Below are 15,685 nucleotides of genomic sequence, written 5' to 3'. Positions count from 1 at the left end.
TTTCAATGAGATAAGGGCACATGATGGCGGCACTTACAGAGAAACATCAATAAATGTTATGATATGATATGATTATAGCTCTTGTTAGTGGTGAAATAATGTCACTGAGCCATCACAGTGAGCCTACAGTGAGGGGGAGGCACGCTGGCTGCGGGTGTCTCCAAAACAGTTGGTGAGCTCCTATTTTAGCCCGTTGTTCCTCTGCAACACTAAAAGGCTCCAAGAAAACGAGATGTATTATTTAGTCCTGGAGCTCATTTATTATGCCAAACTGTATATTGATCCAACAGTGAAAGTAAAGCTGGACAGGCTGACTGACGTGGAGGAGGAGGAGGAGGAGGAGGAGGAAATGAAGGTCATGAAGAAGGAGAAGGAACTGGAAGGGTGAGAGAGGAAGAGATGAGTGACAGAGGGGAGATAAGGGCTGAGGAGGTGGAGTGTTTCTGTGTGTATGTGTGTGAGCACTGTTGGGACTATTGCACTTGATAAAGAGAGAGTGTATGGTGGCATACACTGTACATCAGTAAGCCTGTGTAGCGTTGTTCTCTGGGAAAGAAGATTAGGTGAGTGATAGGTTATCTGCCGCCAGGCTACTGTAATCATATTAATACTGCATGAGCCACACACACACACACACAGACACGCACACACATGGCAAACAGAGGATAGAGGAGTTACCCACTCGGTGCAGCTGTGGGAAATAGTAGTTGACAAAATAATCCTAAAGCTGGAGTGCGGGACTTTTGTCTCCCCCTTCTGGCGGTGAGAGTAATTACAAAAATACTGTCAACATGTGCTGACGTCATAGACTCCTCTGTAGCATACTCTGTCGCTACTGTTGCGGCTGTAAAATGGCAGATAAGTTGTTTTGAGCGTCACATAACCGCTGCGAAATGACTCGTTTAACCAGCAGAATTAGATCCATTCAGTCCGATAACATTTGGAGAGTCTAGAAGAGCTGCACAATTAAATTATTTCATCCTCATTCAAATTAGCAGAAAGCTAACAGGAAGTTAGCCGCTATAGATAGAGCGTGTGTAGTATGCATTGATCGGGTCAGCGTGGGAATGTCAGACCCAAAACCTGATTAAAAACTCTACTTACCTGGCAGTGATAGACTTAATCCGCATTGTGTGAACTCATTTGGCAAGGGTTTGAATATAACAGACTTTCATTTATATGTAAAAGTTCTGCGCTGCAGGTTTAACTCAAGGACCACTTACCAGCTCTGGGGCTTTCAACTGCATCTCTCAGTCCTTATCAGCAACAGCATCAGTGACTGATACTTTAGTCAAATGTCCGCATAGCCTGCGAGGGTCTGTGTGACATAAATTTTGTAATCTACCATGTCCATGACGTTCCATGTGGACGTCAGTGTGGAGCCCAAAACGTATGACTGTGCAGACTGTGTGTGTAGATCATATGACCTAGCAAACATAAGAACACATTCACACATGCAGACACCAAGTATAGTAAACAGACCTCTGTCTCTGTGGATCTTGAGATAATATTTTTTTGTAAAACTCTAGAGCATCCCAAAAACTTGAAAATCACCAATCCAGAGAATTATGACCAACTCTGCAGCTTTACTGAACTTTTTCGCCTCTTTTAGCTTATTGTTTTGGTTTTATGCCACATTGTTGTGTTCCCAGCAACAGCAGGCAGCTATTTTCAGCAAACAAGCTCTGATAAACCAACTGTACACTACCTGCCCAGCACCAAACAGCAGACAGACAAATTAACAACTATCTGGTCAAGAAAGTGGAGCATCTAGCAGATAAAGAGACAGATATGTCTCCCAGGAGTTGGTGGAGACCAAACTAGAGCTAAAAGAAGAGTGAATACTGGACTTACATTCATCAGATGGACACAAACAAATAATTGACACCTGGTAAACAGAAAGTTTATCAGGCTAACATGTTCACCATACCAACTTTACAAGGCAATTGTATGTTAGAGATGTGTCTTCGTCAGTATGTTATGGCCAGAAAAACTATTATACAGTAAAAGAAATTATGCAGAAATTGACTTTTTTCCTTTTTGGACTTGTTGTTTATGAGTGTTTTCTTTGCTTGCTTACTTACTGCTTTACTTCTTTACAATTTTGAGGTAATTTATGTCAAATTTAGTTTATAAGTGCATTTGCACCCTTTTATCTCTAAAGGTAACCTCAGATTTCCACCTGAGATTCTGGATTTTTCTTCCTCTTAAAAATTTGAATCATTATGTAATGCATTTAATGACTTTTAATGATTACACATGTATTGCGTAATCATCAAAAAGAGCTCACCGAGAGCACTCCAGTTACACCAGTTACTCAATTATACCCAGAATGTCATTCACACCACATTCACACTCAACTCTTCATATGCATATGTGATATGCTTGACCTCTTCTTCTACCATGGCTAAGTGATCTCTTCAGACAGTTTACTCTTGTTTTCCACATACACACACACATGCACACACACACACACACACACACACACACATACAAAAGTCACATGATCAGCAGGATTATCCCTCTTGAGTTCATTCTGCATCTCAGCAATCAGTCATGGCTTAACGCTGGGCGAGAGACAGAGGGAGAGAAAGTGCAAGATACAAGGTGATATGTGGCTTGCTATCAGTGCTCCAGCGCTCAGTAAGCCATTATATGGAAATCTTGTGATGAGGATATATATTGTGTGCGTGCGTGCATGTGAGTGTGTGTGTCTAGCTGCAGCTGCATCCTAATTGAGATTTATACCCTGTCGTGTAAGCGAGGGAGAAATTCACTTTCAAATCGGCTCTGTCACAGCTGCTGAGCCTGTCTGACTGCTGTATGCTACCCAACACATTTATTCCCTGGAGGTTCAACCTAAACTTACCCATAACACACACCTAACCCTAACCTTCACCTAACCAAAACTGAAGCCTAATTGGGGGTGCTGTAAATAGACAAAACGTCCCCGATTGGATGGTGAAAAATCCCAAGTTTGTCACCAAAAGCAAACACAGATACCTTTCTTTTGAGACATGGCTTGCTGTCAGTTGGTAATTTCTTTCCCTCTCTCTCTCTCATTTATGTTCACACACACACACACACACACACTCTGTTTCTGTTCCTTGTGCTGGGATAATCATCCACGTTCTGAATTCTCATATCCTCCCACGCCAGAATCTTTCTGCTCCCGTGAGCAGAAAACCAGAGCACCCCGTCTCCTCTCTTCTCATCTCCGCCTCTTACCCTGCAGTTGTCATGCATCCTCTGTATATATATATATATATGTGTGTGTGTTTGTGCGTGTGCATGTGTGTGTTTGTCACTCAGAGGGTGCCTGCAGGCTAAGCTTTGTAGGGTCCACCATTACAAGTTTCTGATGACTACGTGTGATGTACTGCCAAATGGGAACCCTGTGTGTGCAAGTAAACCCAACTACCTGTATAGCATGTTTGCATGTGACCAATCTGCTGTTTGTGCTGCTGTTTCTGCAGGTATGTTTGTGTTTTTTGTGTCCATATGTTGTCAAGGTGTGCGCATATTTGTGTTTGTGTCATCGTCGCCGAGTTTGTGCATAACGTGCACTGTGACAAATAGCTGATCTGTCTGGGAATGTGTGGGTGGGATTCTACTTCAAGAGCATGTCGGAGCAATTAGAGTTGGCCTCAACTACAAAAACACACATGGATGCACGAGCACACACATCTGATTTACATGAGCAGAGATGAAGATGCACCTTCCGTGCTGTTTCCGTACAGTCAAATCAAACATGTGACAGGATTGAAAGTACAATTGTTCCTCATGTAAAGTGTGAGTAACTTTCAGGAATGTAGAAAGATGTGTCATTAATTAGTTCCTACATTCTCAGCGTGTTCACGGGACTCTTCTGAACTTTTGCTTCTTTACAAAGAGACATCAAGTTTTTTTTTTTTTTTATCAGCATAAGAATAAGTTTAAGAATAGTAATGGTGCTGTCATAATTATGAACTTGAGAGGCGATTAAAGTTTATTAAAATTTTAAAGCATCCAAGTTTCCGGGTGGCTTTTGGGAACATTTTGAGAAAAAAGTTAGACAGTTATGAGCATCATAAAGTCATAATTTAAAGATTAAAGTCATAATATCTTGAGAAAAAGTTGTAGTATTATGCTAATAAAGTTGCAGCATTATGAGATCATATGAGAGCCATCTATCTCATCTCAGTTTTTTTCAGCAGTGAATGATGAGCATTCATGTCCAAATTATGTCTTGTTTTTACATGAATAAACTTTATAAACACTGTAAAGTCTAACTTTATACATATCAAGTGACCAATCATACATTAGCAGGTGTCCTACAATGTGAAAATAACACACAAGGTCATTGATTTGCATTGTGGCGTTTCCTCTGCTGACTCTGAGTCCGTTATTTTCTATATTAGGACACGTGTAGGTGCGTTATCTCGCTCGCCACTTATCACAAAAGTCCAAAAAGATAAGCAGTGATCAAACTGCCATCCATTCGTTTTCAGTAACCCGTAGTTGTGCTTGTTACAGACTTAACTGGAGCAGAGGTATTGTTGCTATGGTTACGTGCATACACAATATTATAATCAGAGGGTGAGGGTTAAATTGGTAAAATTATTATTTCTGATATGTGTAGTAATGGCCAAGTAAGCTCTACAGTGGTCAAAACTTAAATGACGACCCTTTAACTCTACTGTATGACATTAAAAAAAAAAAGAAAAGGGTGCCACTCCGCCTCACTTATTGTCTTGGTAACCAATGGAAACACATTTATCTAGTTTGTCAGAGGTTAATAATCTGGTGGACCAGGTTGATTCAGATATTCATCTGTGTATTTCTCTCTGTGTCTGTAGGAGAATCACTGCAGGAGAATAAAGATCCTGGGGGACTGTTACTACTGCGTGTCAGGATTGACCCAACCCAAGGCGGACCACGCCCACTGCTGCGTGGAGATGGGCCTGGACATGATTGACACGATCGCGTGAGTCATACACACACACACCTACACCTTCTCTATAACATGCATCTGGGAATTAAAAAGGATATGGCTGGCGATTTTCTATATTTTGGACATATTGTCAACAAATCTTATGTGCAGAGTCAAACCAACAATGAACTGATCTACTTAGAAGTATTGTGTGTGGATCCAAAGCCTGATATATCTTATTCGTCTGTGCTGTAGACCTCCTTTGTTGTCCCGAAACAATTAAAACCATATTAATGAGCCACCTGGTTGCACTGGTTGACATGTTCCTTTGCCACGAAGACAATGGTAACGGAAGTCTGTTTAGAAATGGCTCCAAAGACTAATAACAGTGATCACGTTTTCAGTCTTCAGAGAGTAGTTCTGTGTAAGGCGGACACTACTGAGCATGTGCAGGAATGCAGTTCTGTTTACAGTGCTTTGCTAGCTGGTTGTGCTACATATCACAACCTAAGTTCTTTGAGAAACTTGCAATATAGTAGAAAGTCATCAAATATGTTTCCATCCTCAGTGTTTAAGAGAGATTGGGAATAGCTTGAACAAAATTAAGCCTTCTTTAGTCATGTGACACATTGTTGCTGCTCCTCCCAGCTTCCTCTGTTCTTTCGCTGTCACAGTGCTGACAGCCAAACATCTAGGTTTGCTCAACATTAATGCAACATCCAATTTAGCAGCAAGTACTTTGATGTTTTTTGTTCGGAAACAATTAAGCGATGTGAGAAGTATGCATGTGAGTGTTAGTTTTTACAACATGTAGATTCTTCAAACTGAGACATGTTCAATTTGTCATCAATAAGACACTCGGTGGCTCACATGCATACTCCCCACCCCTCCCCCTACTAGCATGTTGACACACACACACACACATACACAGACAGCCTTTACCTCATTTCCTTGTGTGAACACTCGCCTGTCATGTTCTTTTCCTGCTGCTCTGTCGGAGTGGATGGATGCTGCTGTAGGAACCCTTTATCTCAGAGGACAGGTGCTGCCGTATACACTCATCCCTCTGTGTGTGTGTGTGTGTGTGTGTGTGACATCCCTCCTTCAGCCTGATGGGCAGACCACATTTTATTATCCTCCACCTTGTAAACACACACACAAACACACACTTTGTCAACACTCCACCTCTCTACAGTTGTATGCAAAAGTTTGGGCTCCCCTTGACAAATAACATATTTTGGTGATTTTTTTTAAAATTGAAAATATGTAAACACAGACTCTTTAGGAGATGGAACATAAAACACAAAATTTTCAGTGAATATTAATGCATAGTAACTAAAATATCATTGTGGAATGTGCAAAAGTTTGGGCACCCTAAGAGTTCCAAAGTCTCAGTCTCTTTTTACAAGGTCTCAGACCTTAATCAGCTCGTTAGGCCTGAGGCATGTTAACAATTATCATTAGGAAATGTCAGCTGGTGCAAATTTCAAAGCTTTACAATTTACAGCCTGAATCTTCGAACCTTCTTAGAACACTCGGCAACCATGGGTTCCTCTAAGCAGCTGTGTAAGACTCTGAAAACGAAAGTTATTGATGCCCACAATGCAGGGGAAGGCTACAAGAAGACAGCAAAGCGTTGTCAGCTTACAGTTTCCACAGTGTGAAATGTAATTAAGAGATGGCAGTTTAGGGGAACTGTGGAGGTCAAGATGAGATCTGGAAGATCAAGAGAACTCTCAGAGAGAAACTGCTCATATGCTGGGCAGAAAGGCAAATAAAAAAAAACCCCATTTGAATGCAAAACCCTGCAGGATAATTTAGCAGACTCAGGAGTGGTGGTGCAGAGATGCTCGCACAAACAAGTCAGTAGAAGAAAACCTTACCTATGTCCTCAAAATAAAATCCAGTGTCAGAAGTATGCAACAGAACATCTATAGAAGCCTGATGCGTTTTGGACTGATGGCGTTAAAATAAAAAACTCTTTGGCTGCAGTCAGCAAAGGTGCATTCGGAGAAACAAGACTAGGTCAAAACATAACATATGGCTGGACTGTGTATCGTCAATGTGTGAAATTGTGGCCAATTTGTTACAGGTATAGTCAGTGGTAGTGTCTATGATGTGAATGCCTGGATATAAAATGTTCATTGGCAATTTTCTGTCATGGTCTCATAGTATTTGTTGTTAAAGTGTACTGAAGTAGCATATCACTAACTAAAAAAAAGGTTATAAATGCAGTTGCAAGAACAATTTCCACTCATATCTTGGGATGTTTGATTTGAAAGACGACTTATTTTGATTTTGATTATCTTCTAATTATCTGTTAACTCCTCCTGCTCTTTCATCTGCTTCTGCGGATGTCTGTATAACATATGGTCTCATCCATATGTTTACATGTGACTAGCATGCTAGGCTAACAGCCGTGTGACTTTATATCTGCACCATGATGTCTTCCAGACACACAAACACTGTAAACATACCAGTCACCTGCCCTGCACAATGCTGTTATACTGGAGACAGTGCAGCTACACCTTATTTTTATGCAGTCTATGGGCTACACACAGCACGGCACGGCTATGCTAACGATGCTAGCAATGCTAACTAGCTGCTATCCGCTGTGCAGGCTGGTAAAATGGATCGCTCTGGTCGGTAAATGTGTGTTTGTAAAACTTATTTTGGGACAGCGCTCATGGCTCCGCTGTAAATGCCCACTGAGGACATAAAGAGCAACAGCCAATGGGGAACCTCCAACACTGGGCTGGCCAACTAATGGTGTAACTTCATCACTCAGTCAATGAGTCAGCGAAGGACAGACGTTTGCAGGTTATAGGGCTGGTCTGTGACTGGTCCAACCAAAAAAGGAGCAGAATTTCATGAAAAGAACACCTTGCCAGCTGTTAAGCATGGGGGTGGATCTATGATGCTTTGGGGTTGTGTTGCAGCCAGTGGCACAGGAAACAGTACATGGGTGGAGGGAAGAATGGATTCCACTAAATACCAGTAAATTCTGGAAGCAAACATCACACCGTCTGTAAAAAAGCTGAAGCTGAAAAGACAAAGGCTTCTACAACAGGATAATGATCCTAAAAATACCTCAAAATCCACTATAGACTACCTCAAGAGATGCAAGCTGAAGGTTTTGGAATGCCCTTCACAGTCCCCTGACTTGGACATAATTGAAAATCTGTGGGTAGATCTTAAAACAGCTGTGCACAAGAATATTGCAGAACTAGAAGCCTTTTGCAAGAAAGAATGGGAGAAAATCCCAAATGCAAGAACTGAAAGACTTTTAGCTGGCTACATAAAGTGTTTGCAAACTGTGATATCTGCCAGAGGGGGTGTTAAGATAATCCTTTATTAGTCCCAGAGCTGGGAAATTTGCAGTGTTACAGCAGTGGAGGTGATACCGCAATGACAAGAAGCATCAGTAAAAAAAAAAGCAAGATATAATAACTAAACAGTAAAAAAGCAAAATATAATAAATAAGTAAACAGTAAAAAAGGGTCTTCAGTAACCAGGTGTGATGTCAGTGCCACCGGCTTGTAGCTGTCGAGGTCCTTGGGGGTGCGGAGTCTTTGGCTCTGGTACCATGCAGGATGTTTTCCACAACTGTGGCACTCTTTCCTCAACTGGTTTGTTGTTGGGGACAGATTGAGGCAGGGGGGACTGTGTACTGGAGGTTTTGGGAGGGGGGGTTGGAGGTGGGGGTAGGAGTGGTTCAGTATACAGGGGTTACAGCAGGGAGGACTGTACAGGGGGGAAAGGCAGATGACTGATCAAATCTATTGAAGAATAAGCTCAGATCATTCACAAACTTTCGGTCCCCCACAGGCTAGGAGTTGGGTTCCTTGTAGCTAGAGATGGTTTTAAGGCCCCTCCAGACTCTGCTGACGTTGTTCAGCTGCAACTGATCCTCCATCTTCCTCCTGTAGCTGTTTTGATCCTCCTCCTCATCTCTCTCTGCACATTCTTCAGCTCAGCCTTATTTCCAGACCTAAAGGCCCTCTTTTTTTCCCTTTGAGAAGAGCCTTTATGTCAGGAGTAATCCGGGGTTTGCTGTTGGAAAAACACCGTACAATCCTGGTGGGTAAGGCATCCTCCACACAGAAGTTGATATAGTCCGTTATACAGTGTGTGAGAATATCAATGTCCTTCCCATGAGTGTCACAAAAACTTACAACCACATAGTTGAATGAAAACAGTCCTTCAAAGCCTCATCAGCCATTTTTTCACTATGCGAGTGACAGCTGGCTGCCTGTGTACAAGAGGTTTGTACACAGGTAGGAGGTTTACCAGGTTGTGATCCGATCTTCCCAGGGGAGGGAGAGGTGACTTATATATGCTTTCTAGGTGATGGCATAAAATAAATCCAATATGTTATTGTGTCTGGTGTGGCGTGCAACATATTGAGTGAATGTGGGCAGAGTGAAGGACGGAGAAGCATGATTAAAGTCACCAGAAATAAGAGGGAAACAGGGCATTCGGATGCTGTGTCTGCAGCTTGCTAACAGCTCAGTGTCCTTACTGCAGAGATGTTCTTTAATAGTGATGCGCCCAGAGTTACATCATCTATCATTAACAGATACTGCCAGTCCTCCTCCCTTCCTCTTATTTGTGTCTGGAGTTAGTGGGGTTAGCCATGTCTCTGTAAAAAGCATAATGCTACACTCCCAGTATTCCCTCTGGTGCCTGGTCAGCGCCGCTAACTTGTCCATCTTATTGGGGAGAGATCTCACATTTCCCATGATGACTGAGGGGACGATAGGTTTGTAACGTCTCCTCCTGCTCAGCCCCGACATGGATGGATCATCGGGTCTCTCACTATGTACTGACTATGTAGAGTGCCCAAACTTTTGCACATACTACAATGATGTTTTTATTTATTTTTTGGTCAATTTATTACAGAAAAAGTAACTATGCATTAATGTTTGCTAAAAATATTGTGGTTGATAGTCCATATCCTAGAGAGGTTGTGTTTACATGTTTTCAACAAGTCACCAAAATATGTTATTTGTCACGGGGTGCCCAAACTTTTGCATACAACTCTATCTATTTCCTTCCTCTGCTCTGTCCATGACTCTCTCTCTCTCTCGTCTGGTTGACCTCTCGCTGTTGATGAGGAGCTTTGTGTAGTGATTCACTGGAGAGGCTTTGGAAAGTCCTACTTTATCTCCTGCACACCACAACACAAGGAAGTGAAGACGGTCTGGTCATCTACAAGTATAAATGTACACGTGGAAGACTCAAGGTGCTTAGGCAGGATGTTTTTGTTTTTCTGATGATGATTTGTGACATCACAACTAGTTTGGAAGCCGATCGCGGTCCAGTATGCAACTTAAACAAATGTGATGTGGAAACATGAAGCCTCCAGTGCACAAACACTGAGAATGGACTTAACAGTGAAAAAGGGGTCATCTTGTGTCCAACAGTTAGACTTATGACATTAAAAATATTTGCATATAGATTCTGGATTTTCAATGAGGGAGAAGGAGGAGATGATGTTTTTTAAGGATTGAACTTTCTTTTTGTATGTATACAAATTATTATTCAAATCAGAGTATTTTTATATATCTTAAAACATGTCTAGAGGGATTACCAAAGTCAGTATGATTCATCCTCTGGCGATCATGAATGCAAACTTTCATGGCAATCCATCTAATAGTTGTTGAGATATTTTAGTCTGGACCAAAGCGGTGGACCAACCGACTAACCGACCGACACTGACATCCCTAGAGCCATGCAAATTCTTGGATGCACACCTGGAAGCAGATCAGCACCCTTATACTAATATTGCTCTTTGATCCATGGCCTAACTGTTCACCAAACTTTGTTCACAACCCAAAACAGGTTTTGTAGATATCCTGCTAACTAACAAACGAACAAAGAAAGACACGGAGGTGAAACATTCTTGGTTTCGTTTCAGCAGTTAGAGATAAATGTTTCACACTCTTCGTTCCCCCTGCAGGTCGGTGGTGGAGGCGACGGAGGTGGATCTGAACATGCGTGTTGGCCTGCACACAGGACGGGTGCTGTGCGGTGTGCTGGGCCTGAGGAAATGGCAGTATGACGTCTGGTCAAACGATGTCACACTGGCAAATGTGATGGAGGCCGGAGGGCTGCCTGGGTCAGTACTGACTGTTACACCCACTAAAACAGGACTGTGAGCGGTCAGAGTACAAATGCAACACACACTTACTCAGAAACACAGTATCCCAGCAACAGAGACAGAATAAGGCCTCATGATGTATGCATCCAAGCATAGAATTAACAGATGGCAAAATGTATTCTTAATGCATTTGTACTGTAGCTACTCTACATGTGTTTTTTTTATAGACAAAGTCCTTATTCAATGTCAATAAGGACATATTTTATACATTTATTACTGATGTAACAAATATATAACTAATGAAAGAGCCAAAACCAACAATGAACTTAGCCAAATGACAAGTATGGTCTGTTTTGCCACATCCTGATGTTTCAAAGGTGATTTTTCAAAAGCTATTCAAAACTACAAGGCACATTGGGGGAAATCTCTAATTTAAAGCAAAAATAGAAACTGAGATCTTACAGTTATGACTTAACATATCAATTATAAGAAAATATCTTGTAATTAGGACATCTGTATCTTATAATTCAGAAGATCTGTATCTTTCCTAATTGTGAGCTTGTTGTTTTTTTTTATAATTATTAGTTACAGACTTCAGAATTATGAGAAGAGTTACACATGATTATTGAAGCTGTCGTAAAGATGTCGTAATTATACGTTTTATCGTTATAATGAGACACAGAGCTTGCAACTATGAGATCTTTTCTCGTAATTATGAGATACAGGAGTCAGAGAGTAACATGCTTCTGTGAAAAAACACATAAAAGGGCAACACATTTGCATTTGCATGACTTATCTCTTTATCATGATGAACATGGCGAGTGTAGAGCCTGATGGACACTGGATTTTTGACATTTGATATTTGAGTTACAGTCCAATAACGACATACCACATTTTATTACTGTATCACACAACATACACACACATTTCTGATAAGGATCCCTTAAATCTATTTATTTTTAAGAATTATAAGATATATGCTAAGCAGGACATTTTAAAGTTGGAAAGCGCTTCTGGTTGACAAACGATGTAACACCGACATTGTTTCTAAATTACTTAAAACCCGTGTTTGGCAGTTTTTGGACTGCAGTTTCTTGTTAACTTAGCAGCCAACATGAAGTATAATCTGATAGCAACATATCTGCCGTAAGCGTATCCACAGACTTATCGGCTGAGCTGATTTATCCGTCTAGATTTAGTAGTTTATTCCTCAGGGCTTGTCTTTGTTATGTTTTCTCTACTGAATACTTGCGGTCATACAGGTCAGTTCAATCAGAGGCCTTTCTTCTTTGAGTGTTGTCAGCTGCATTTTCAAACTCATCATATGGGTTCTGCCCCAGATACTGTGAAAGAAATCTCGGTCAAAATATCAAAGGATTGTAAAAGAGAACAGCATCCCTGTGCATGTAAGTGACGTCCGCCCGACGAGGTACCTTACTTTTCCAGAGATCGCAAACATAGAGTTGTGTCAGAATAAGCAGCACATGCCATGCTCATCATAAAACACCAGTGTACATCAATGAAGTTTAATGGCACAGAGATATAAGCTATACCAGGCTAGCAGGATCAATTCATTGTTGTTTTTGGTCTTTCCATGCACTTTGTTAATAATACTAGAAAGATAAAATAGTGTTGTTCTTTAATAAGTCACCTTATCTCATATTCGGTCTTGAAAAAGTCCTGTTGAGAAAGAACAGTAACAGCAGCTAAAAATAAGGCAGAACACTGTGTGAAAATAAAGTCACTTAATTCAAGAAAATTCTTGTACAGTAACAAGCTGATTTGCATTTAAAACGCAGTGAAATGAGGTCACCTCATTGGCTCAATTTTGTCTTGTTTCAAGTGAAGTAATAAGATTTTAAGACTCGTTACCAGCTTAAATGAGTTGTTAGGATGAAAATTTCTTCACTGTGAATAATTTTGAGCAAGCCGATGGGTTATTAGACTGATAAAAATAATGAGAGGGATAATGATTGGAGACCTTAGCGCCTGACTTTATCACTAACTGCTTTTTGTCCTCTGCCCTGCTTGTGCTCTCAGCAAGGTGCACATCACAAGGACCACCCTGGAGTGTTTGAATGGAGACTACGAGGTGGAGCCGGGATTCGGCCATGAGAGACACGCTTTCCTTCAGAAACATCACATAGAGACATTTTTCATCGTGCCATCGCACAGACGCAAAGTACGGCGAGACGGTTCCTTTTCAGCGTTTTTTTTTTTTCTCTCTCTCTCATTCTCTCGCCAGCGTACAACTGGAGAGGTGACACATCTGTCAGTGCTGTAATAGTTAATCCTCTGATGCAGAGAGGGAGGCAGGCCATGTGTTAAGCTGGCATACACATGGCTAGTATCACTATCTCACACCAACTGTACATGTGCACAAAGAGCCGAGTACGTGTGCATCTACTCATCGCATTTTAAATCCTCGGTAAAATACTCTCGTACAGTACTGGCAGGAGCACACACACACACACAAATAAGCATGTTTTCTAACATTGCACACTCACAGTTTACTGTAAAAATCCCACTCAAGCCTGCTTTATTTCTATGAATGAGATGATTCTCCAAAAAACATTAAAATTCGTGCTCTCATCTTTTAGGGAATGTTATGTCGCCTCCTTCTTTTCCTTCCATCCATCACTATATAATCCAACTTCTCGGGTTTTTATTAGAAGCTGTTGCCAAGAAAAGTAATCTGGAAGATTGTAGCTAAAAAGATGAGTTTTAAGTTTAATTTCAGAACTTTAGAAACATTTTTAGAGAGAATTTAAATATAGGCCCACTTGAATCATATCTGTGAGACTTCAGAGAGTAGAAAGTGTTCAAAACAGCCTGGTTGTAGAGTTTAAAATGCATAATGGACTTTCATTTTGTCACCTTCTGTATTTAGCAACATAAAAAGATCAATGTCCAATCTAAAATAAATGACCAAATGCCCATTAGCTTCAGCTATAGTTTGAGGTAATGCTAACATAGCATGTTGCTATGCTAAACATGGGCTACACATGCTAACATGCTAAACATAACATTACATGATAAATATTATGATGTTAAGTACCAAAAACTGTAAAATACTAATGTTAGCATGGTAACAAGCGAACATGCTAAATGTTAACTCCACACTATACATTATCATTATAATATACTAAAGGCCACATGCTAAACATTGGCTTTTTAACTGTGTTTTAAAGAGTTGGTACACTGACATGCTTCATTTCCATGAAGATGATGTCATTCAGTTTTCAAAAACATAACTGAGAAAAGATTTTAAGCTTTACTTTTGAACTGCTATTTTCAGAGGCAAGTACATTATACTTTAATCATTTGGGAGGCTGTTTCAGAGAGTGGAAATGAAAACAAAACAGCTGTTTTGTTTTGTTTGTGAGATTCAGAGACAGATTTTCAGCACGTAGGAGATATTTTATTATTACCAGGAGCAAAACCAAACCAGGAAAAATGATTTAATACTTCTCAGTGTCCTTTGGTTCATTTCTCCGTCGTCTCTTCCTCTCCAGATCTTTCCTGGTTTGATTCTGTCAGACATTAAACCAGCCAAGAGGATGAAGTTCAAGACGGTGTGCTACCTGCTGGTGCAGCTCATGCACTGTAGGAAGATGTTCAAAGCTGAGATCCCTTTCTCCAATGTCATGACCTGCGAGGACGACGACAAGGTGTGTGTGACATGTACATTGAAGACATCCAAATACATTGGCAATATCAGGTTTTTGAATGAAATAAGATTATTATTTTTATGTTTGCATGCATGAGTGTCCCACTACTGTACAGAATGGATATAAATATTTCTTGGTTATGTTGTAAAAAAAAAAAAAAAAAAATCATTTTAATGGGTTTGTATGTCCATTTGTGATGGAGTGAAATCCTGCTTGGATTTCTAATCTGCTACACACACACACACAAAACACTGTAATCTGGATTTCTAGATTTCGCAGCATCATAAGTACCACAGTATGCTTATATTACAAAGTAAGGCAGTGGAATAGATATAATGAGCAACTCTTGACGGTAAACTCGCTCTTAAGCTTCTTTGCGTGTGTGTTTGTACACGTGCGTTTTCTACATACATGTGCTTATGTGGGTGTGTATACGTGCCAAGTGATGTTTGCATGTGCATATGAGTATTGATTTAAGCTTGTTCATGTGTTTCTCAATATCTTTATGTCACATTTTTGTTTTTATACCACAATGACGCAGCAGTGAGTCAATCTCGAGTGCTGCTGGTTGGTTCCTCGGTCGGTCGGTTGGTGTTTGGTGATCGTGGCATCACAGGGTCTGGCTGTCAGAAATAGCCTCCGAGCTGTAATCTGCCCGACTGTGTGAGCTCAGCCAGGCATTAGTACTTCATGATTCTGATGATGCTGCATTATGACTGCTGGTAATCACCCACAGCCTGGTATCATCTCCTCTAATAGCATTAGCCACATTGTTGCATGATTACGGTACCCAAGTAGCCGAAAGCCTAGCATTGTGACAGAGAGGAATTTTATAATGGAATGATGACACTGCAAATTTTTTGGGCCAAAGAATATAATCTATTTTTAGACACGACAAATTAAAAACGCTGGTTTTTGATGACCTAGAGGAGACGCAACAGTTCAGATTACTGTTGTGTTAAATAGGGAGTACCAGTACTTCTCACACAGTACTGCCAG

General features: G+C 40.7%; 1 protein-coding gene across 2 annotated transcripts in view; it reads left to right on the top strand.

Annotated features, from left to right (window-relative positions):
• LOC122988415 (adenylate cyclase type 1-like) overlaps nucleotides 1-15,685 on the top strand; it is a 59,788-nt gene that overhangs the window by 15,105 nt on the left and 28,998 nt on the right. For both annotated transcript variants that reach the window (XM_044360690.1, XM_044360691.1), the window contains exons 5-8: nucleotides 4,839-4,966; nucleotides 10,875-11,033; nucleotides 13,056-13,197; nucleotides 14,531-14,686. In XM_044360690.1, the coding sequence (XP_044216625.1) occupies nucleotides 4,839-4,966; nucleotides 10,875-11,033; nucleotides 13,056-13,197; nucleotides 14,531-14,686 (585 nt within the window). The remainder of the gene's footprint in view (nucleotides 1-4,838; nucleotides 4,967-10,874; nucleotides 11,034-13,055; nucleotides 13,198-14,530; nucleotides 14,687-15,685) is intronic.

This window comes from Thunnus albacares, chromosome 9 (assembly GCF_914725855.1).
Source record: "Thunnus albacares chromosome 9, fThuAlb1.1, whole genome shotgun sequence".
Taxonomy (NCBI): Eukaryota; Metazoa; Chordata; class Actinopteri; order Scombriformes; family Scombridae; genus Thunnus; species Thunnus albacares.
Note: the sequence above shows the minus strand (reverse complement) of the source record. Positions and strands in the feature narration are given on the sequence as shown.